Source organism: Xyrauchen texanus, chromosome 27 (assembly GCF_025860055.1).
Source record: "Xyrauchen texanus isolate HMW12.3.18 chromosome 27, RBS_HiC_50CHRs, whole genome shotgun sequence".
Classification (NCBI taxonomy): Eukaryota; Metazoa; Chordata; class Actinopteri; order Cypriniformes; family Catostomidae; genus Xyrauchen; species Xyrauchen texanus.
In genome coordinates this window covers 26147995-26170524 of record NC_068302.1, presented here as the reverse complement: position 1 = coordinate 26170524, position 22530 = coordinate 26147995, and the positions used below count along the sequence as shown (strand labels likewise).

The 22530-nt window shown below is 42.7% G+C and overlaps 1 protein-coding gene across 1 annotated transcript in view; it reads right to left on the bottom strand.

The window, feature by feature from the left end:
- The window catches only part of LOC127621217 (nucleolar protein 4-like), a 67917-nt gene that overhangs the window by 25210 nt on the left and 20177 nt on the right, over positions 1 to 22530 (bottom strand). Inside the window, exon 2 of the mRNA XM_052094725.1 lies at positions 10170 to 10322. Within this exon, the coding sequence (XP_051950685.1) occupies positions 10170 to 10322 (153 nt within the window). The remainder of the gene's footprint in view (positions 1 to 10169; positions 10323 to 22530) is intronic.

Genomic DNA, 22530 nt, shown 5'->3' with positions numbered 1-22530 from the left:
ATTAGGGAGCGCCTAGCAATAGGGGTGAAGTCAGTGGAGCTCATGTCAACCGCCTCCTGTGGAGCCGAGTGCAGGCAAGAAGGAGAAGTTACTGTGAGCAATTTCACTCTTTTATATGATTTGTCTGTGACCGCATGTTTATAATAAAAAAAATGCGTGGAAAGCTTGTAAGACATTATCAGCATTCTGAATAAGTTTGATTCATGCATTGATAGATTGTTTATCTTATAAATCAGGGGTGGGGAACATCAGGCCTCAGGGCCATATAAGGACCACAAGACCATTTTACCCGGCCCGCGAGGCCATTTGAGGAATAATTTGAAAAGGAAAAAAAATTGCCTTGATTCGCTTCACTGTAAAAAAAAAAAAAAAAAAACTATTAAAATAATCATTAAAAAATAATTTTATATGATAATGCAAAACATTGTAAAATTGACAGATCTTTTAGTGATTTTTCTAGGTGTGTGAGCACGCAAAGGAATGCATATGTTATTTCAACTACAATCAGAAATTGCAAGCAATTCTATGGCCGTTATTTTGTATGTACTCAAATGGCCCTTCATGGGATAAAGGTTCCCCACCCCTGTTGTAAATTATTTGATGCATTGAGCACTGTTGCATGTTATATAAAAACACTCTCCCCTGCAGAAGTCTCACAGTTAGTCACCGTTTTGTTCAAAGGACTCTTATTTTTAAATGTTTTTTGTCTTATGTCATCAGTTTGCCATAAACTACATTTCCCATGTTGCACTGCCCTCATCACTGCCATCTGTTCCCCATCTTCCTCACCTGTTCTCCATTCCCTCATCAGCACCAATGTATATACCCTCATGTTTTGTTCCCTCTTTGTCAGCTCTTGTTCGTTGTTACTTGTGTTCACATTGATTTGTATCTTCATTAAAGGCCTGCGAATAGATCCATTGCCTCTCTGCTGCAAAACATGACAAGAATGTTCATTTTCAAAGACAAAAGAAGTGATTTCTTGCCAAATAAAAGTGACATCTTAGTTTGATATCTCATCTGTGAGCAAAATTTCAAAAGCTATGGACAATTGTGCAGTCCACCATTAAAGTTAGAACAGCAGTAGGAACAACCACTAGTGACATACAATACAGGGACTAGCAATATCAAGCAACAATGTCACTGGCAGTGTGAAGGGGCCGGGGCTTCAAAATTTAGTATTATTTACCATGTTTTAACATCTGTCTTTGCAAATGTTTGCTAAACTGGTTTGATAATCATATAATGTAAAATCTTTGACTCATTGATGGATATTATTTAAAGTAAATTTGTATCATTAACTATGCATCTGGATCTCTGAGTTGAAGATTTTGGCAAGAGTTTTCCAGATGGAACTCTGACTTCAAGTGTCTTTCCATTGCACTTTTCCTAGTAGGCACCTAGAAATTCTGACTTTCCAAATTAAATAAAATTCAGCATTAGGAATCATTGCATGGGAGTATAATAAATCATGCTCAGTGCACACTTAAATTTTTTTTATAAATCCCTTTAAGATTAATAAATGTTAAACCTATTGTGTGTGTGTGTGTGTTGTATGTTTCAATTTAATTGGATAAGATGTTAAATGCAGCAACAGGCTGTACCTTTGATCGACTCTCATTAATTACCTAATAAAAAGCAACATAACTCATTAAACCTGTGCTAAATGTATGTGTTAAGAAATGATAAGCCTGCTTATAATTACACCCCACACTAAATACCTCAAAACACACCAGTGCAGGCTCATAGAGAAATTATTATGCACAAGAATAAGGTATGTAGAATCTATTTAACAGTTTTTATGTGAATAATCATACAGGTAAATTTGCACCATTTACATTTATGCATTTGGCAGACGCTTTTATCCAAAGCGACTTACAGTGCAATTATTAGTTAAGTGCCTTGCTCAAGGACACAATGGTGGTAGCCGTGGGGTTAGAACCTGTGATCTTCTGATTAACAGCCCTGTGCTTTAGCCACTACACCACAACATTTAGCTGTCAGCCTAAAAAAGGATGTGGACCAATGGCAGTCTTAAGGTGTTTAGTAGGGATGCACCGATGCCACTTTTTCTCTTCCGATCCAATTCCGAAATCTGAAATCTCAGTATCGGGTACTACCGATCTTATACCAGTGATGTTTTTTTCATAATCCGTTTAGAATATCTATACCTCACTGAGTGATGATAATTATATGTAAAGAAACACAAACCTTTAACTACACATTATTTCAATATAAATGTACAAACTATTAAGAAAAAATGTATTGTTAACTAGTCTACTGGATAATGTAGCAGCAAAATTCTTTATTTTTTTGTTGTTGTAAAAAACATTCAACTTGTATGTGGACTTTAAAGGATTCAGATCTGTTTTTTTGTTCAATTTAGTTTTGAGATATCAGTTCACTTTTCATTCACAGTAATATTTTGGAACACATTAAACATAAATATTGTTATAATTTGTAAAATAATAATAATAATACATTATTACTATTATTATTGAATTTTGGAATTTTAAATAAATGGTAATATATTTCAATCGTGCACCCTCAGGCTTTTATTTTGACATTCTAAACTCTCCAGGAAGTCCTGTATGTGTGTCTGTTTGTTAGCAAATTCACAGTAGTTTAATTAGCTTCTTATTAAAATTCTGGTAAAATGCACTTCCGGCGCTGTTCTAAATGCATATTATAAGTGAACCGAACTATTGAGCATCTACATTTGAGATGTAGAACGCGCAAAAGACTAAAAATAGCCACGAGTGTGTGTAAACAGAGAAGCGCCATTCAATAACGCACTGGCACTGCACGTTCATATTTTATATTTACTTATTAAACACAGCCTTTTGTGATTCACAGAGGTATTGTTTGTCTTCAAGGAACGAACATGACTAACACACCGTATCGGATTTGGATCGGGCTCGTCGGACCGATACCCGATCGATCTAAAAACATCAGTATCGGAGCCGATACCGATCCAGGTATCAGATCGGTGCATCCCTAGTGTTTAGTAGCCATTAAGAAGTTTTCCTTAAAGTTCATCCAGGCGAGCTGTTACGAACCACCAAAACCAACTCAACTTTTTTTTTTTTACCACATTTTGTTATAAATTACATCACACCCATTCATTCTTCAATTTTGTTTGAAGTGTGCAGGGGTATTAAAACTGTTGGTTGAAAAAACACTCTTTATCATGAGCACCAGTGGAAAAGAAATTGAACAGAGATGTTTTTAAATGATGGAGAAATGAGTCTGCTTTTATCTCTCTAAATATGACAAAACCTCTGACCTCTCAGATTTTTCAGACAGTCAGAGAGAAGGAAAGAGAGAGAATGACAAAAAATAGAGAGCTGATGCAAAGGTGATGTGCAGGTCGACTCGTATGCGGGTTGGGCAGGATTTTTTTTACTCGGTTGAGCATATGAAGCTGGATTTTATGGTAAATCTCAAGTTTTGTGGACATATTTCACCTCAAAATCAAAACATTATTTAACATTATTTAATGTCTTATATGCTGTATACTGTATTTGTTTTACTGTATACAGTAAACAAATCCGTATTATAATAATGAGAATCTAATAATAAAGGTACCCTAAAGCATTAAAGTGCTCAAATTAAAAGCCATTTTAAAGTAAAAATATCTAGATGCATTAGCCTAATGAAAATGTTGGGGTTTAAATGAGCTTATATGTCATGAAAATAATGTCACAATGCAAAAACTTAAGTCATAAAAAGGCTTAATTTTCTTTATGCAAAATTAGTTTTTTGCTTGAAATTGGGGTGAAATGTGAGACATGTTTTCCTGAGATTCACCCGTATAGATTCATAGATTCAAGCCAATAAGCAAAATAAATGATTTCTTAAAGATTGTAAACTGACATTTCAACGAAGTTATCCCTTATTTGTTGCATGATGCAAAGTATGACAAAATGTACACAAATAGACAACTGTGCATTGCAAAAAAAAACATGATTCATTAGGCATGATCTCAACAGAGTCATTTAGCACATCAAACTCTGAATGGCAAGAATAAATGAAGAACAGAAATAGATGTTTACGGAAGTTTGTTGAGCTATTCAGCAGAACGTAAGGAAACAGCATGGATTCTATTTGGATTGTGAAGTGCCAATACAAACAGACACAATACAGAGACCCTGGGGCCCGTTACACGTACCATGGGAAGGGGGGGTTCTTACCCAGTTTCCTATTCTTTCAGGGGGAAAAGACCCTGCGGAGACCACACCTGCCCAGGGACGGGGAGGTAAAGTGGCGAATACATCACATGGGCCATTCAGGTCACATGTGGAAAAATGACGCGGTGGACATCTAGCCTCAAGGAGGGGGGAGTTGATACAGCTCGGCGACCGGAGGGCAGCTGGAACTGCCTAAGGGAGACGCGGGAGGTGCCCCTGGCCAGTGCCCACGAGGACGCAACACTCCTTGTTGTGTGTGTGCTCGGACCCGCCAGGGGGGGAGGGGCACGGCCTGGGTGTGATAGGCCAATGAAATGGCATCCACCACCCAGTGGGAGAGCCGCTGTCCACCAAAGCAGACAAAAAGCTGCTTAGAACGTCTAAAGCTCTGTGTGTGGTCCAAATAGGTAAGCAAAGCACGTACCGGACCCAGCAACGAAGGGGCTGGGTCTGCCTCCTCCCGGGGCAGCGCTTGCAGGTTCACTACCTGGTCTCTGAGGGGCGTGGTAGGAACCTTGGGCACGTAGCCCAGTCACGGTCTTAGGATCACATGTGTGTCTGCTGGACCGAATTCCAGGCAAGTGTCGCTAACAGAAAACGCTTGCAGGTCCCCGACCCTCTTGATGGAGGCAAGCGCGATCAGCAGGGCAGTTTTTAGAGAGAGGGCCCTGAGTCCAACTGATTCTAGTGGCTCGAAGGGGGGTCTCTGAACAGGCTTGGCCGGGAACAGGGGGAACAGGCTTGGCCGGGAAGGATTTAACCTCAGGGCACCTCTTAGGAACCTGATGATTAAGTCGTGCTTACCCAAAGACTTGCCGTCTACTGAGTTGTGGTGTACACCTTCAAGGTGGAAGGGGACAGACTCCCTTCCAACCTGACCTGCAGGAATAAGAGCACTGACCTAACTGCACACCTCTGTGGGTCTTCAGCCGGGGAAGAACATCAATTCGCAAACAAGCGCCACTTCAGGGCATAAAGTTGCCTGGTAGAGGGGTCTCTGGCTTGGCTGATCATGTCTACGATGGCAGATGGTAGACCAGTTAGATATTCCGCGTCCCATCCAGGGGCCAGACATGGTGGTTCCAGAGGTCTGGTGCAGATGCCAGGGCGTGCCCTGTCCCTGAGAAAGAAGGTCTTTCCTCAGGGGAGGAGTACGAGGTCCGAGAACCAGGCCCGGGTGGGCCAGTAGGGAGCCACTAGGGTGACTTGCTCCTTGTCCTCCCTGACCTTGCACAGCACCTGTGCAAGAAGGCTCACTGGGGAAATGCGTACTTGCGCAGCCCCAAGGGCCAGCTGTGTGCCAGTGCGTCTGCCCCGAGGGGAGCCTCTGTTCGGGCATTACAGAGCGGGCTGTGGGAGGTCTCTCGGGGAGGCAAACAGGTCTACCTGGGCCTTGCCGAATCGTTCCCAAATCAGCTGAACCGACTGGGGGTGAAGCCTCCACTCTCCACCGGGCCAGCGTTGTCGTGACAGCTGCTGGCTCCAAAGGAGGAGACGACGGGTGAGTCGCGACATGTGGCGGGAGCGTACGCCACCTTGGCAATATATGTACGCTACCGCGGTGGTGGTGTCTGACCTGACAAGGACATGTTTGTCTTGAACTAATGGGAGAAACTTCCGCAGGGCAAAGAAAACAGTCAACAACTCTAGGCAATTGATGTGCCAGCGTAGCGGGGCCCCTTTCAAACGGCCCGTGACTGCGTGCCCATTGCACATTGTGCCCCAACCCGATCTGGAGGCGTCGGTCGTGACCGGGACGTGTCGGGACACCTGCTGCAAGGGCACTCCTGCCTGTAAAAAGCAGAGGTCTGTCCAGGGTTTGAATGTTTGGCAGCAGGCGGGGGTGATCGTTACCCGGTGCGTGCCGTGGCGCCATGCTCGTCTCGGGACTCGAGTCTGAAGCCAGTGCTGAAGCGGCCTCATATGCATCAACCCCAGCAGCCTGACCGCTGTGGAGGGTGCCATATGCCCCAGGAGCCTCTGGAAAAGTTTTAAAGGGACCGTTGTGCCTGGCCTGAAGGTGGCGAGGCAGTCCAGCACTGACTGCGCACGCTCGTTGGTGAGACGTGCTAACATCGGGACTGAGTCTAATTGTGACCTGAAGCCCCAAACAGCTGAAGTGCCTAAGCACCTGGTCTCTGTGAGTGCATAGTAACTCTAGGGAGTGGGCCAGAATGAGCCAGTCATCGAGGTAATTGAGTATGACCCTGCCGGCTTCTCGGAGCGGGGCAAGGGCTGCCTCTGCGACTTTCGTGAAGATGCGAGGGGACAGAGACATGCCGAAAGGGAGGACTTTGTACTAATATGCCTGACCATCAAACGTGAACCATAGGACGGGTCGGTGTCGAGGCAGAATTGAGACGTAAAAGTATGCGTCCTACAGGTCTACCGCTGCGAACCAATATAGATGCCGGACACATGTTAAGATGTGTTTTTGCGTCCCGAGGCTCTGGTGCTGAGAAAAGACTCGAAGCACTTACCTTGCTCCACACACCCGGCAGGGGGAGGGTTAGTGACTGAGGACGAGGTCCGGTAGTGGCGTCCTCTGGACTCGTCAGAACCGGCCGGCCGGGGAACTGTCGTGGGGCTGAGGGCGGAGGGTCCGCGTCCAGCGTGCCAGGACTGTTGAGGTGTGACGACAGAGTGCCGTGAGAATGGCAATTGCGGGCCAGGTGACCCAGAGACAAAGGAAATAGCTCTTTTACTGAGAATAAGGGTACCACAGCCCCGTGTTTCTCAGCTGCAAATTAAATAAATTAAACAAAAGATTCTCCATCCGGCCCTCCACCGGGGGATGGAGCGGTATGCTTACCCACTCCGGAGCTAACGTCTTTGTCCCTGGGTCAATCGTCTCAGGAGCGCATGGCATACAGGGTGGAAACAGCATGTCCAGCGGCGCTGTAGGCTTTGGCCGCCAGTGAAGACGTTGTTCTACAGGCCTTGGAGGGGAGTACCCCGCCAGGTGGTAGGGTTTTCGGGACACAGGTGGAGCGCAACAGCCCTGTCCACCTGGGGAATCGGCGTGTACCCATGGCCCGCTCGCCATCGAGGGTAGCGAGAGCAGATGAGCGAATGGCTTTGTGACGTGTGGAGAGGGGTGCCCTCCATGTAGACGTGAGCTCATCACGCACTTCCTGGAAAAACAGGCGCGGAGCCCCCAGGAACCAGTCATCCAACCGCGTTGGATTTGGGGAGGACGGAGGGTTCCATTCCAGCCCCACGCTGACGGCGGCCCGGGCAAGCATATCGGACATCTATGCGTCAGCCTCAGCCTGAGCGTGCTGGCCCGAAGGCGGCAGCCCAGGGGAGTCCTCAGCGTCAGACGCCACGCTCTCCGATTCATGAAAGGGAAGAAGGAGCAATGCGGGGTGCAGCTGGAGTGGTATGCTTTCTGTTGAAAGCGAGCCGCGACTACAACGTTGCCATGGACATGCTCTAGCAGTGAGAACATGAACCAAACACAAACGCTACCTCGGTGTGATCGCAACCCAGACACACGAGACAACACCTGTAGCTGTCTGAAGTGGAGAGCACTCTACCGCATCCAGGAACTATGCAGGGGCGGAAGGGCATCTTTACAAAGACCTCCTGAAGAGGACGTTCAACGCCAGCTGCATATTGCTCTTTTAGAGGAAATAATTCTTTCAGAGAAAATCACTCTTTTATAAACTCTTTTAGTCACTTTTAGACACAACGTCAAAGTGAGCGACAGACAGGGGACAAAATATTTAACAATTTAATGCTTTATTATAATTTTCCAAACAAAGCCTTCCACAACATAAAGACAATGCACCAAAATAGCAGCAATTCAAGTTTTCAACATTAATTAATTCAACATTAATTCAACGTATCCCAAAATCTAAATTGGAGTTTGACTAACTGAAAGAACTACTCCCCACATAGGTTGCATGTTTATTACAATGGGCATTAAATCCTTTAAACTGTCATCCTCCACAATATTAATTTGCCAGTAGACTGTGGCTATCCGCTTTGTTACAGCAATCATGAAGCTGGGTTCATGATTCACATCAAAGTGGCAAAACCAGCGTTATGGGTCGTTTTGAAGTCAAGATGAAAAGCGCTTGAAAATAAAAACGTCTCATTCTGCGTTTTGGTGAGGTAATTAAAATATGCCTTACATAATATGAAAAAACTTTATTTCTATTACAAGTCCCATCTGTGCTTGTTTTGTAAATCATATAGTGTTAAGAGTTCCTTTCTCCATCATTTTATCACTGACAGGGAGGCGATCTTTTATCTCTTTCAGAGATTCTTTTATTTACTGAGATAATCATATGGCTCTATCATACGAGAAAGTGGAATGGTTTGCGATGTGTCATATGCATCAGTGTAATGACACCAGGTAGACACATTACAACGATTCCACCATTCACACCAGTGTTTATGCTGTATTAACGGTAAATGCGTGAATCGCGATTTAAAAAATGTATCGTTAAACTTTTGAAATTAATCGCAAGCATTAACACGTTAATTCTGACAGATCTAGACTTTTTTCTTCACTATAAAGAGCTGGCTCATAGATATATTGCTAAATAGGGATGTCCTTATACAATTTTTTTTCAGAATGAGTACTGACCCTTCCTTTTCAGTACGCGTTACTGATACCTGTTTTTAATTATTTTATTTTTCTGAAATCAATATCAACAGTTTAAGTTTATATTACTTAACTATACAGTAGTGAGAGATTTCTGTCATACTTTTTTCCATTTATATTGAACTTTTAATTTGAAGCCCTTTCCATTTTTGTGTGTTTTAACTGAAGTTTTCACCTCCGGCAAAGCTGGTCGCTACTTGACTCAACGTGATTATTAAACTGCAAACAGTTGCTATTTTAATAAATAAATATGTAGCCTGAATGAATTGAATTAGCGCTCTGCTATGTGAATTAGTGCTCTGCTCATGGTCATAGTGCTCTGCTCATCTGCTAATGTGTGCGCTGAATGTTTACAGAATGACATTCATACATCAGATTGTATCAGAGCATTTTTCATTCACGAGTATAAGTACATGTGCGCGGTATCCCTACTGCTAACTTTCGACTTTCGATGAGCAGTGGGACTAGCTAATGAGAGCCGTTTCATGTAAACACCTGCAACCTTACTGACTGAAGACCTACAGAGCTCCATTGATGACAAAACTGGAACATGTTACATTTTTATTTAAGCTGACACAAACTGACAAAAAAGCACCCGGAAGAGTGCCGTTTGACACTGCGAAATTCACCAGCCAAATAGAAAATGTACCCGCATTTGGCACTTGGCTGGTGTTAATTTCGGACCCTGATTACAGCAATTAACAACAGTAAATATCAAGCTAGTTTATAGTCATAATTTATCAGAAATCTATGTTCTGTCAATATTTACTCATCCATATGTTGTTTCATTCCTGTATGACTTTCTTTTCCCCCATGAAACACAAAAGGAAATGTTTGGCAGAATACTTCAGTCGCTATTCACTTTCATTGCATCTTTTTTCCATACAATGAAAGTGAATATATATATATATATTTAAAATAAAAGGCTAAAAGTATATATATATATATATATATATATATATATATATATATATATATATATATATATATATATATATACACTTTTAGCCTTTTATTTTTTTTTTTTTTAATATTTTTGTGCACTAGAAGCTTCTGTCACCAAGACAAATTCCTTGTATGTGTAACCATACTTAGTCATCATTCAGAATCAGAATGAGCTTTATTGCTAAGACTAAAAACCTGCTAACATTGCTTTTTGTGTTCCTAGGAAGAAAGAAAGTAATAGGTACAACATGACTGTGTAAAAGATGAGTTTTTTTTAAGTCTATGACACATGGCACCTCTAAGCTTTAGGATCTAACTAACAAGTGAATCTGTTAATGTTCTTTAATTGCAAGATAAAGTATGTATCGATATTTGTAATGACTGTTATTTATGTATTAGACTGAAGGGTCATGTCTCACCGCCTTGTAGGTCTTCTTCTGGCCGGCATGTTTGGGTGCTCTACCAGGATCCGCCCCCATCTCCACGTGCATAGCATAGATGATATCAAAAAAATCTTCCACCACAGCAACCCGCTTCAAAGAACTGTCTTGTGTTGCCCCGCCATCTGAACACTGCAGAGAGAAACAGAGGATGATTAAAGCAAGAGCTTAATGGGTGCAACAGTAATACGGTAAAAGACAGCAATGCTCAATAAACAGTTCAACTTAATAATCTAATAAACAAATTTAAAAGTAATATACTTCATTATCCTAACTGTACAAATTTTGCAGTTGCCATGCAACATTGCAACTTGGCAAATTAATATAGAATGTGTGCTCAGAAATGTGCATTTAAATTAGTTTTACAATGACTTTGAACTTGCCTCATCTGAGTAAGACCTATTTATTTTAGAATATGAAGCTGATTAAAGCCATCAAAAAAAACAAATAATAATAAAGGTAACTGGGTCAATTTTCAACCTCATGATCACTCATAATTTATTAGTACAGAATCAATGAGACTCCTTGACCCGTAAATTCCCTAAAGCCTTGCATTAAATCCTTTACACAGCTCTCTCTCTGCGAATGTCTCAGACAACCAGGGAGCAATTGGTCTGCATTTAAGACTAGTAAACTCCAGTCTGGTTTTGGCAGGATGAGATTTTAGGAGTAAGAGCAACTCTAACAGGTTCAAAGGCATCTAACAGCTAAAATGACACAGGCACAGCTTGTTGGCACAGACTGGCATCTTTATGGGCAGAATTTGTTATGGCTCTGAGTGTTCATTCATTATCTTATTTCTGAAGTACAATCTCCACGTTTATGCTGATCTCAGTCACTTAAACTGCTCTGGAATGAGTGCTGCTCTGCGGTGCTTTATGAGTATCACTCCCAGAGTTATGGTGGCTGTGTATAAGGCTAAGTGAGTCTCTATGTGTAGTGTATTATTCAAACTTTCATTGATCTGAATCTAATATTAAGTCCTCCACAACTCAAGGGGTTTCTTAAAGAATATCTCTTGTTTAGATTTGTGTGTGTGTGTGTGTGTGTGAGCTGAAGAGAGATAGAGTGTGGTTTTCAAACGCTTTCCTGCAGCATTTTAAAAATAACTGCTTTCTTCACCACAGACACACACAAACACAAACACACACACACACACACACACACACACACACACACACACATAACCAGCCCCACCTCCCACCACCAGCACCTTCAACCCTGTTTTCCATAAGGCTGACCCTGTCGCTATGGCAACTGCCAGTATTCTCGGGCAGGTGTGCAGGGCAGCAGGTCAAATGACACCTGCCGGAACTCCAATTGCTAAGACAACTGTCTTATTCCCCAGTCCCACACGGGCCCACCGTCACCTGTCCTTTATTGTGTTTTCACTCCTTTTTCTATCATTATTTCTTTCTCAGAATGATTTGCGACTTTTTCCCAAGTAACTTGTTAAAGGAATATTTTCGGTTCAATACAAGTTAAGCTCAACCAAAAGCTTTTGTGGCATAATGCCGATTACAACAAAAAAATAATTTCAACTTGTCCTTCCTCTTAAAAAAAAAGATTATAGCCACAAGACGTAAACAATATGCATGTTTTATATGCATGAGTTTAGAGTAATAAAATTGCTTCCTACAACTTTGTTGCCATGATAAAGCTGTACACGTAAAGCTGTAAATCCCAGTAAACGACAATTTAAACATCTTTACAGCTGAAATAATACATACAAATTAATGTAAGTGCTTTTATAAGATTAAAAGCTTTGCATTTCTGCTTTTATACCCTCCAAAAATTGGCCTCATTCACTTCCATTGTAAGTGCCTCTCTGTAACTTCGATTTTGGATTCTTTTTTAAAAAAAAAAGAAAAGGAGTGATGTGTTATGGGATAAGGGTTAGCCTGTATTCATTAATATTAACTTTATATTAAACCAATAGACATTTATGGTAAGTCTTTATTTAGATACAGTAGCTAAGTGTGTGTGTGTGGGTGTGTGTGCGTGTATACTGTATGTGTGTATGCTCAGGGGAAAAAGCAGCAGTAATTATCCATCCTCTTCACCTCATCTTCTCTCTCTCTCATTGTTTTACTCTTCTACTTTGATTCCAAGAGGGCCAAAGTGTTTTTCCCTCTTTCTACTCCACTTCCTTCTCTCCATCACCTTTTTCCCAATAATCTTCCTCATTTCTCTCTCTAACTCTGTCTGCTTTCCATTCGTATCTTCTCCTATCCTGCTCCATCTTCAATCTCTCTTTTTCTCACTCCCCCTTTCCCAAGTGCCAGGTTATGAAGGTTGTCATAGCAACTAAAACCAGCACACAGAGCGGGCTCACTTTAATCCGGCCCTCTCCAGCCATCCGGCTCCTGCATGCGTTCCCCCCTCTTGTTATAATTATCCCTCTTATTATGCTCCGATTAGTCAAACATGCACCAGCCCAGTTTTCATGATCTCAGTCACAAGCTGACCAAGCCAAACCTCTGTAGAAGCCCTATGTGTGTGTGTCTCTCTCTCTCTGAGAATATTCCAGTAGTGGAACCTGTAGGACACAAGATGCAGGCTCCTCCAATACATCTGTGGGGTTAGGATTGTGTTTACATTTACATTACATTACATTTATGCATTTGGCAGACGCTTTTATCCAAAGCGACTTACAGTGCACTTATTACAGGGACAATCCCCCCGGAGCAACCTGGAGTTAAGTGCCTTGCTCAAGGGCACAATGGTGGTGGCTGTGGGGTTAGAACCTGTGACCTTCTGATTAACAGCCCTGTGCTTTAGCCACTACGCCACCACCACTCCTGTTTGTATGTGTTTGAGGCTTGAGGCCTGTACTCCCTGTCCTACAAACATCTCACCTCAATTGCTCCATCTAGATTGCTTTCTCTCATGCACTCACATACACAAACATTTCCTCTACCCCTCTTTTACCCAATCTGAGGGCACAATACTTAATGGGACAGACATACATGGGTGACTAAACTAGGCCAGCAGGATCAGGGCGATCTGCTGTGCCTTTCCCAAATCGTAACTTGGGCGAAACCCAGACAACAGAGACGAACCCAATACTGCACCAATTTTAATACAGATATGGGCCAGTTCAGTGAACAAAGCATTAAATCACAGTGTTGCAACAATCAGTCGGTCATATCACAAAATAAACCCTGATGTGAAGTGGAGGGGGTTTATTGTGTGATAATGACCTGCTGATAACACATTATCCAACCTGGTCTCAAAGAATCACTATATTAATATATTTACATTTTTGCAAAATTACATTTTACATACCTCATTGCATGTATCACAGCTGTTTCCTGGTGAAATGAACAAAAGAGGCGCAAAAATGGCATGGATACTGTTGTAACCTCTGTTCCCTGATGGAGGGAACGAGACGATCTTAACATTATGAAATGCATCGGGGAAGGTGATCTTTTCTGTTCCTATTTTTTCAATGGGAAAAGACCCTGCGGAGACCACATCCTGCCATGGGTTGTCAAACCACACGTGAAAGTGGCGTGGTGGTAGGTCCTAACTGATGAGGGAGGAGCTCTACAAATACAGCAGGTCCGCCGACAGGGGGACCGTACCACAGAAAATATATCACAGGGAGCTGCCTGAAGAGGGAATTAGGCCTTTTGGAGCCCTACCCCAGTACAGAGCACTTGTGGCTCGTAGTGGTTCTGGTAGCAAATTCCTCCACTGAATTAGCAGGCCAGAAGGCTAGGGAGGAAGAACATTCCAGGAAGCGAGTGCTTAGTGGCTAACCTGGGAGAGAGAGATCACTTTGGTGAAGGGTGCTAGGTGCAATGGGAACACACAGTCGGCTGTATTACCGAGTTCTACTGGCTCTGACCTGAAAAAACACGGGACGAGACCGACTCAACCCTGAGATTTTAGAATCTCGCGAATGTATTGGGTGTTGCCCAGCCCGCTGCTCTGCAGATGTCTTCTAGGGAGGTGCCATTGGCCAGTGCCCATGAGGATCCAACACTTCTCATCGAGTGTTCTCAAACCCGCAATGGGGTGGGCACGGCCTGGGTTTGGTAGGCCAGGGAAATAGCGTCAAGGACCCAGTGAGCTATCCTCTGTTTGGAGAATGCTTACAGGTCCCCAACCCTCTTGATGGAAGCTAGCGCTAACAGGAGGGCCGTCTTCAAGGAGAGTCTTCAACTGATTCAAGCGGCTCGAAGGGGGGTCTCTGAAGTCCCGAGAGGACCACTGAGAGATCCCAGGACGGGAACAGGCTTGGCCGGGGAGGATTCAGCCTCCGGGCACCTCTAAGGAACCTGATAATCAAGCCGTGCTTACCCAAGGAGTTGCCATCCACTGTGTCGTGGTGGGCCGCGATAGCGGCTACAGACACCTTTAGGTTGAGGGGGACAGCCTCTCCTCCAACCTCTCTTGCAGAAATGAAAGCACTGACTGAACTGTGCATCTCTGCGGGTCTTCAGACAGAGAAGAACACCAATTGCGAACAAGCACCACTTTAGGGCGTAAAGTTGCCTGGTAGAAGGAGCTCTGGCTTAGTTGATTGTGTCTACGACCGCAGGTGGTAGGTCAATCAGAGGCCAGATGTGGAGGTTCCAGAGGTCTGGGCGCGGATGCCAGAGGGTGCCCCGTCCCTTGGAATGTAGGGGAATTTGCCAGGGAGGTGCAGTCGCGAGGAGCGTGAGATCCGTGAACCAAGTCCGAGTGGGCCAGTAAGGAGCCACAAAGGTGACTTGTTCCTCATCCTCCCTGATCTTGCACAGCACCAGTGCAGGAAGGCTTACTGGGGGAAATGTGTACTTGCGCAGCCCCCGGGCCAGCTGTGTGCCAGCGCGTATGTCCCAAGAGGGGCCTCTGTCAGAAAGCACAAGAACGGGCAGTGGGAATTGTCTTGGGAGGCAAAGAGATCTACCTGTGCCATGCCGAACCAACCACAAATCAGCTGGACCACCTGGGGGGTGGAGCCTCCACTCTCCACTGGGCGAGACTTGTCGCAACAGCGCGTAAGCTGTCATGTTGAGGTTGCCCGGGATATGAGTGGCGTACAAAGACCTGAGTCGCTGCTAACTCCAAAGGAGGAGATGGCAGGTGAGTTGTGACATATGATGAGAGCGCACGCCGTCTTGGCGATTTATGTACGCTACCGTCACGGTGCTGTCTGAACAGACCAAGACGTGCTTGCCCCGGATCAGTGGGAGAAACCTCAGCATGGCAAGGAATACAGCCAGCAGTGTCCAATATTCGACGTACCCAGCGAACCCGATTCTGCTGCCATCCCCAAATCGCCTCCATCGCCAGCCGGGTCGTCCTCAATCCCGTGGGAAGAACGAGCGACGTGGGGGGCGGCTGGAGTGGCGTTCCTTCTGAGGAAGGAAAGCCGCGACCGCAATGTTGCCATGGTCATGTTATCGCAATGAGATCATGAGCCATCTACAAACGCTGCCTCGGTGTGATCGCTGCTCAGACACACGAGACAGTGCCTGTGGCCGTCAGGAGCGGAGAGCACTCTATCGCATCCAGGAACTACACAGGGGCGGAAGGGCATCTTTATAAAGACGCGTCCTGAAAAGGACGTTCAACGCCAGCTGTGTATATTGCTCTTTTAGAGAAAATAACTATTTTACTGCGCTATCGAAGCGCCCAGGGGCAAAACTGCACTGCCGTGCAGAGAAGAGATCCGCCGTAGATCCAACAGCAATCACACTCAGAGATGGGGGGAACAGTGTGTGACTCGCAGCTCGCTGCATACACAACCAGTCGGCTCCGAAGAAATTTCTGAATGAAACAGATGCATTTCCTTCCCTTTATACCTGTATGTCCGGGGGCGGGACATGCAAATTATGTCTGCCAATTTCTCATTGGCCTTTTCTCATAGATCAGAGATGCAAAAGGCTGTCAAGAGAGACCCCTAGAGTCACTTCTTCGACACAACTTCGAAGTGAGCGACAGACAGGGAACTATTTCTCAACACAACTTTGGTAAAGTGTGAGCGGCAGGATATATTTAAGGGGGTTGCAGAGTGCCCAGACATGTCTGGCAGACGACAAGGTGCATTCTAAAATTCGAGAAAAAAATGTATTCTATGAAGTTACACACATAGCACGAGCTCGCCATCTAAAGAGGCTGCTTTAAAATCTGCAGCACCACGGAGCTTAACTTGCATAGTTTTCCATTAAATTTGACCAGATCATTATTAAAAGAACAAAGATTATTTACTGTAGCCCAGTGGTTCTCAATCTTTTTGACTCCAAGGCGATATTTTATATTTTAGAGAACTGAGTAATAAGCAAACAAATAATACATATTATTTAAATATTATTATTTAAACATTATACATGATTAAAATTTTTTTTTTAAATGTGACAGCGGGGGACTGTTACTAATTGGATAAACAGTAACCGATTGTGACTGCAGTACCGCATGATTCACACACACACATATATACTGTGAACGTAGCTTTAGTTCAGTAACCCTGATCAGGTGAACACACCTCACTTACTCTTCCTCAAAACACAAAAGTGCAGTGTTTAGATTATCAGGTTGAGCTTCGTATTTGTTCCCGACATGGAGCAACAGTGTGTGTTTGAACTGAATATGTTTGTGTTTAATCATTAATCCACTGTAGAGCTGTACTAGTGTGAGTAAGCATCTGCTTGCTGGGCCTGAAAGTGCACAATTTCATCATCCTCTCGTCATTTTAAAGAAGCAATGAGAATTGTCAGCAGCAATAATCAGCATTTCCCTTCTAACTCCACAGTATCTCTCTCTTCTCCTCCCTCTTTTTCTCTACATCTATCAGTCTCTTTCTGTTCTTTAGATCCGCAAGCCTTTGCTTTTTTCCAGATGTCGCATATTTTTCAACCCCTCAATCCTCTTCTGAATCCCTCCTATTTTCTTTCTCTCTGTTTTCTGTCTATCTCTCACCCGTCCTACACCAAACAGCTCTGTTGCTAGGCGACTAGAGGGGCTGATTCGGCAAGCGGCCACCCCCGACCCCCCACCCCCTCTGGCGCGCACACACACACACACACACACACAGAGTCTCTGAACAGTTGTACACAGACAGGGGCAGTGAAGGGAGAGGGCAAGAGAAAGGAGGCAGCTGGGTCACACTCACACACACGCATATATGCATGGGTCGATGAAGTCCTAGCAAACATTTACAATGAAAGAGGTAAAAAAGAACTGATAGACTCAAGCAAAACAACTGAACATGACAGATACAGCACCAAACTGGACCCGTTAGATACGTAAATATAACATTTGAAAAGAAAACACTGTCTTATGAACTTATGAATGTGATTGCTGAGGCAGGCATCACTATTATATTATTGCTTGGAAGTCAGCACGTTAATATTAACTTCAACACATATCCCATTCCGTTTGTTTGTGCTATGGACATGAATCATATTTTATATTGTGTGGCTTATTGAGAGGTGTGCTATTACTTGTCTAAGCGATCAGACTTACAATTATCGCCTGCCGGATAAAATTCCTAAATCCTATTTTATTGGGGTAAAAGACTAAGGAATGGTCTGGGTTGAATGCAAGTTAAGCTCAGTCAACAGCATTTGCAGCACAATATTGATTACCACATTTAGCCCCTTTTAAAAAAAAAAAAAGAAGTGAACAGGGCTAGGCCATAAACATTTAAATACACAGTTTCAAAAGTATAGCCACAAGACAAATATTATACATGCTGACATGATTTTAGTGATAAAACTGCTTTTCAACTTAATCAGTGTGAAGTTATTTCCAATATTAAAACTTAATACAACATCAAAGAGAAAATATTTTTTTTGTGGTAAGCAACATTGCATTGAACCCAGAACACTCCAAGTGGTGATGTTTCTCATGCTGAGCCTGCACTCAGTCTGGAACCTGTTGTAAACCGGCCGCACATTTTTCACTGATAAGAGAGCAAAACGGTGATGTAACAGGTTAAGTGGCTACATAGTAGTTTTACGTGACTACCTCAAATATAAACAAACATGGCATGTCACAGTGTTTGAGTAGCCTAAAGTTTTAACACCTGTTTTTTGAGGATATATATAAACATACAGAGAAATGCAATCCAATGTCATTACATTCCTCAATACTATTGCCAGAGAACTGAGTACTATAGTACTATAAACTGTATCAGAGTAATCACTATTAAAATTGGTGTTGCAGATGGTTATATTTGGATTTTTGCCATTGCATATAATCTTATGTTTATGTCTTGATTGAGAATCCCACCGGTTTACAAAACAGAGAGCAGCGATCTTCCTAACTAAGTGAGTAATGCCCTTACTGAACAAAACGATGCACAAAATAAGATGAGAAGAGTGTTAGGAAAGCTAACAATGTTGGCAAATATAATTAATTACTGAGATCAGCTGCAGAAGACACCGATGATTCAGTGCTTCCTCAAGTAGTGGTCGACCAATATGGGTTTTGTTAATGGTGAATCCAGAGAGCAGGGTGGCCAATTGGCTGATACAATGCCAATATATCACTCAGTTTAATACAGTAAATAACATAAACATAAATTATAAACTCTTATTTAGCAATATATTTACTCAATTTCACACAAACTTTATCTTTGTAAAAAAAAAAATATATAATATTGTAAATTAAATGGTAGATAGCAGTTTCTTCTGATTTCTGATTAGTCATCAAATTTTTGTAATTTATTTGCACAAGAACAAATTGTTCTTGTGCAAATAAATTACACAAGAACAATTTGTTCTTGTGCAAATAAATTACACAAGAACAAATTGTTAATATATTAGGAAAAAGGAAATAACAGTACACACAGTAGTCCAGCAACCATGGATGGCATGTCCATATAAGCAATCCCATTTTCTCGAAAAATACAGAATCAAACTAGTTGTACAAACAGTGCATAGTGAATAAGACAGTTACTTATAGCACACATGAAGCACTTTTACTTTGAAGTTGCACTCACCTGCTCATACGGATCCAACGGGAGCAGCAATCTCCTGACAGTTTAAAAAGCCTGGATCACCTGCTTGGATTGTCATGGAGTGACCATCATGATTTGTGGATCAAGGGAACTTTTGGTCCTGATCCTGAAGTTTTGATTCTGACTGATATAATACACGCATCAGAAGAAGATATTAGATGAGTGCTTGATGGGACGAAAACGCTGGAGTTTCGTGAAGTTCGTGATTTACATCTGTTAAACGTGATATCTGCATATTTGCAAATGATATATAATAGAAGTTCTCCACAGCGCACCACAGGATGCTGGATCTGCTGATGTTGTGTGATGTCGGTTTATTACATCAGTTTAAACGAGATATGCACATATTTGCAGGCAGTATATGATATTAGTTTCTCCGCTCTCATGCGGCCGGGCTCCTTCGTCTCCCGACGGATGGCCACGGCAGCTCCATTGGGGTGGATGATAGTTGTGAGGTCTCTACATCGGCGCATCCCTCCTCCTTCCCGGGTAGCGGCACCAGTGTAATGAAGTTCAATGGAAAGGAGGAGGCGAGAACCGGCTTAACCATATAAATAATAGTTTAATGATTAACTTAAACAAAAAGACAAACACAACTTTCGCTCTCTCGAACTGCCGTCTCTGGTCGACTTTATCCCTCTCAGGCTTGATCGGCCTGATTAGGGGCCGGGTGTGCAGAATCACAGCCTGGCCCCGCCTTCTGCCCTGCCACACTAATTTATCCCAGCTTCTACAGAATATGCATTTACTGTATCTTGTATTTATTCACAAATATATTTATCTGTTATAATTATTATATAATGAATGAACTGTTCTATAACCATTTGATTCTATTTTATTCAATCATTATTTATTGTAGGAGAGATATAGAGAGATCTTAGTTTCTTTAATGTGATATTATACTATGTTTCATTTGGCCTTGTGTATGTGTTTTCTCCTGCTCTCTTTCCTAAAGTTCCACAGATGATGAGAACTAACATTCCAGCAAGTTTTAGGAGGAGGCCTCTATTCTGGAGTAGATAACACCTACACATTGAATGTCTAAATAACTTATGTCTCTGAATTATTTACAGTTATTGTGCCCCCTCAAATGTGACTTTGCCATAGTTGAAAAAAATTCCAAGGATTTTAATTGCCCTCCTTGGTACCCATTTGATGTAAATGAATAAGGAGTAGCCATAACTGATAGCTTCTCTGATATCTGACGATAAGTTGGTTTCAACCAAGGATGGGACCTCGATTCATGTCGTGGCTAACAATTATCATTTACATGAAGATGGAAGCAGTCCATATTTGTAATATGTTAAAATGTTTGAAGTAGATGACCTACCAGAATGCTAGAAATTGTGGTATGATGACACCCTTAATGTAACTTACATATGACTATAATTGCTTTGGAAAGTTTGTAAAACTTCACTTCGACTGTCAAACTTCCTTTCTTTCTAACTGTTGTATCTCATTGACTCATGAAGCCTATTGAATCTGCAGAGAACAATCAGTAAAATATCTCTCATTTGATTATTGCAAAACCTGACTCTGAGATTTATTCTTCAATACACATATTGACGACCCAGCTGTTACCCCCCTACAGGACTGTTTAAATGAGACTGTATTACACACCGGTCTATTATTGTAGCAACACGATGGCACGTAACAACAAAACGAACATGACTGGTCATTTACATGTCTCAGTCGCTTCACATGCAAGCAAGAGATTTCCAGCGCCCTCAAGCAACAAATCAGCCAAACAGGAAAATTTAAAAAGTCAGAATATCTGCCGATTTATCGGTCTTGCTGATATATCAGTCGACCACTAATCTGACTGACTGAATTCAATGCCAATTATTAAGCTGGATGGTCAGTGAATCAACACAGAGTACAAGACATTGTGTCTCCCTCCACTGCCGATTTTGCATGGGTCTCTTATGCTCCCTGTACTCTCTTTAAAGTTTTCAGTTTTTTATGATTTGGTCATAAACAGCCGGCATGCATAATTTTTTTACCATATCTCCTCGTATACTTTTTTCCTTTGCTATTTCTCCAGATTATCTTGGAACTCAGTAGAAGAACGTTTCACAAGTGGATTGTTTTGTTTGCGTTTCCTCAACACTTTTGATGTCTGACATTTTTCTGTGGTTTGTATTGTTATAGAGTGCAAAATAATCCTTGCTGTAGGTAGACAGTAGCTACTGTTGTTGTTTGGGAAACTACCGGGACGAAACATAATCACGCCCTCCCCCCAAAACATACCATGTCGGTGGAAAAAGGCTAATAGAGACCTGGGGGTTGGCTCTTTTGACCTGGGACAGTAAGCAACTCCCTAGCAACCATCCACGACACCCTAGCAACTGAACAGCAATGCACTAAAAACAATCAGAACACCTAGCGACAGCTTAGAAATGCCCTGGCAACCACCCACAACACCCCAAGCTTCGTAGTGGCAAGTTTTGCAAAGGTAAGCATCACACCCATTTTATTAAGAACATGTAAATATTTTGATTTCATTTTTCATCTTTTCCTCACTGTTGTCCCACACATTAAGTAATAGCCAACATGCTTTATCAGTTATCAGCTCTATATTAATTACAGCAACACACATTTACAAACAGAGATTTCAACATCCCAAAACTGTTACAGTTTCATCATCTCAGTGTCCTGTAGGGTCAAGAATTATATTGCACTGGGAAAAGATTGAGTGTAGCTCATTCTCAGATGCCTAAACACTGCATAACCCACAGTATATTTATGAATTGTCTTGTTTGTTAAAGCTGCCATACCACATTACAGTGATACAGTGCTTGAGGGAGAAACAGGGAAATATTTGTTTTATTGTGGAGGACTAAGGAATGTGTCTGGAGGGACTCTTAAAAATGCAGTCGATTCAAATAAGTGTGTTGCAAATCTGATAACAGGGTCACCTCTTGAAGTCTAATCTCCTCCCTCTGTGGCCAGCAGCAGGTATGGACCAACAAATCGTAGTGACCATATTTCTGTAGGAGGTGGGGGGTTTCGAGGAGGGTTTCAGGGCAGGGGTGCTGTGTATAAATGTATGTATGTGTGAAGGTCAAGAAAAGATGAAGTGTAATCCCTCTGTTACTTTCCTCTTCTCACATCTCCTCCCTTTCAATCCTGCAACCACCCGTCCCCCACCCTGGCACTCTCTCCACCTCCCTGCCATTATAAGTTCATGAAGCCCTTCCATTAAATCCAAATTATGCTTTCTATTGCTACTTCTTTCTCTCCCTTTCCACTTCCTTCATTCCTGACCCTCCCTCTCATTCAGCTTCTTTCCTCCTCTCTCTCTCTTTCTCAGTCAGGTTGTGACAGATGCTTTCAGATCCTTGTATGGGCGCTCCTTGTTTGACATGTTTTGTGAGAATCACC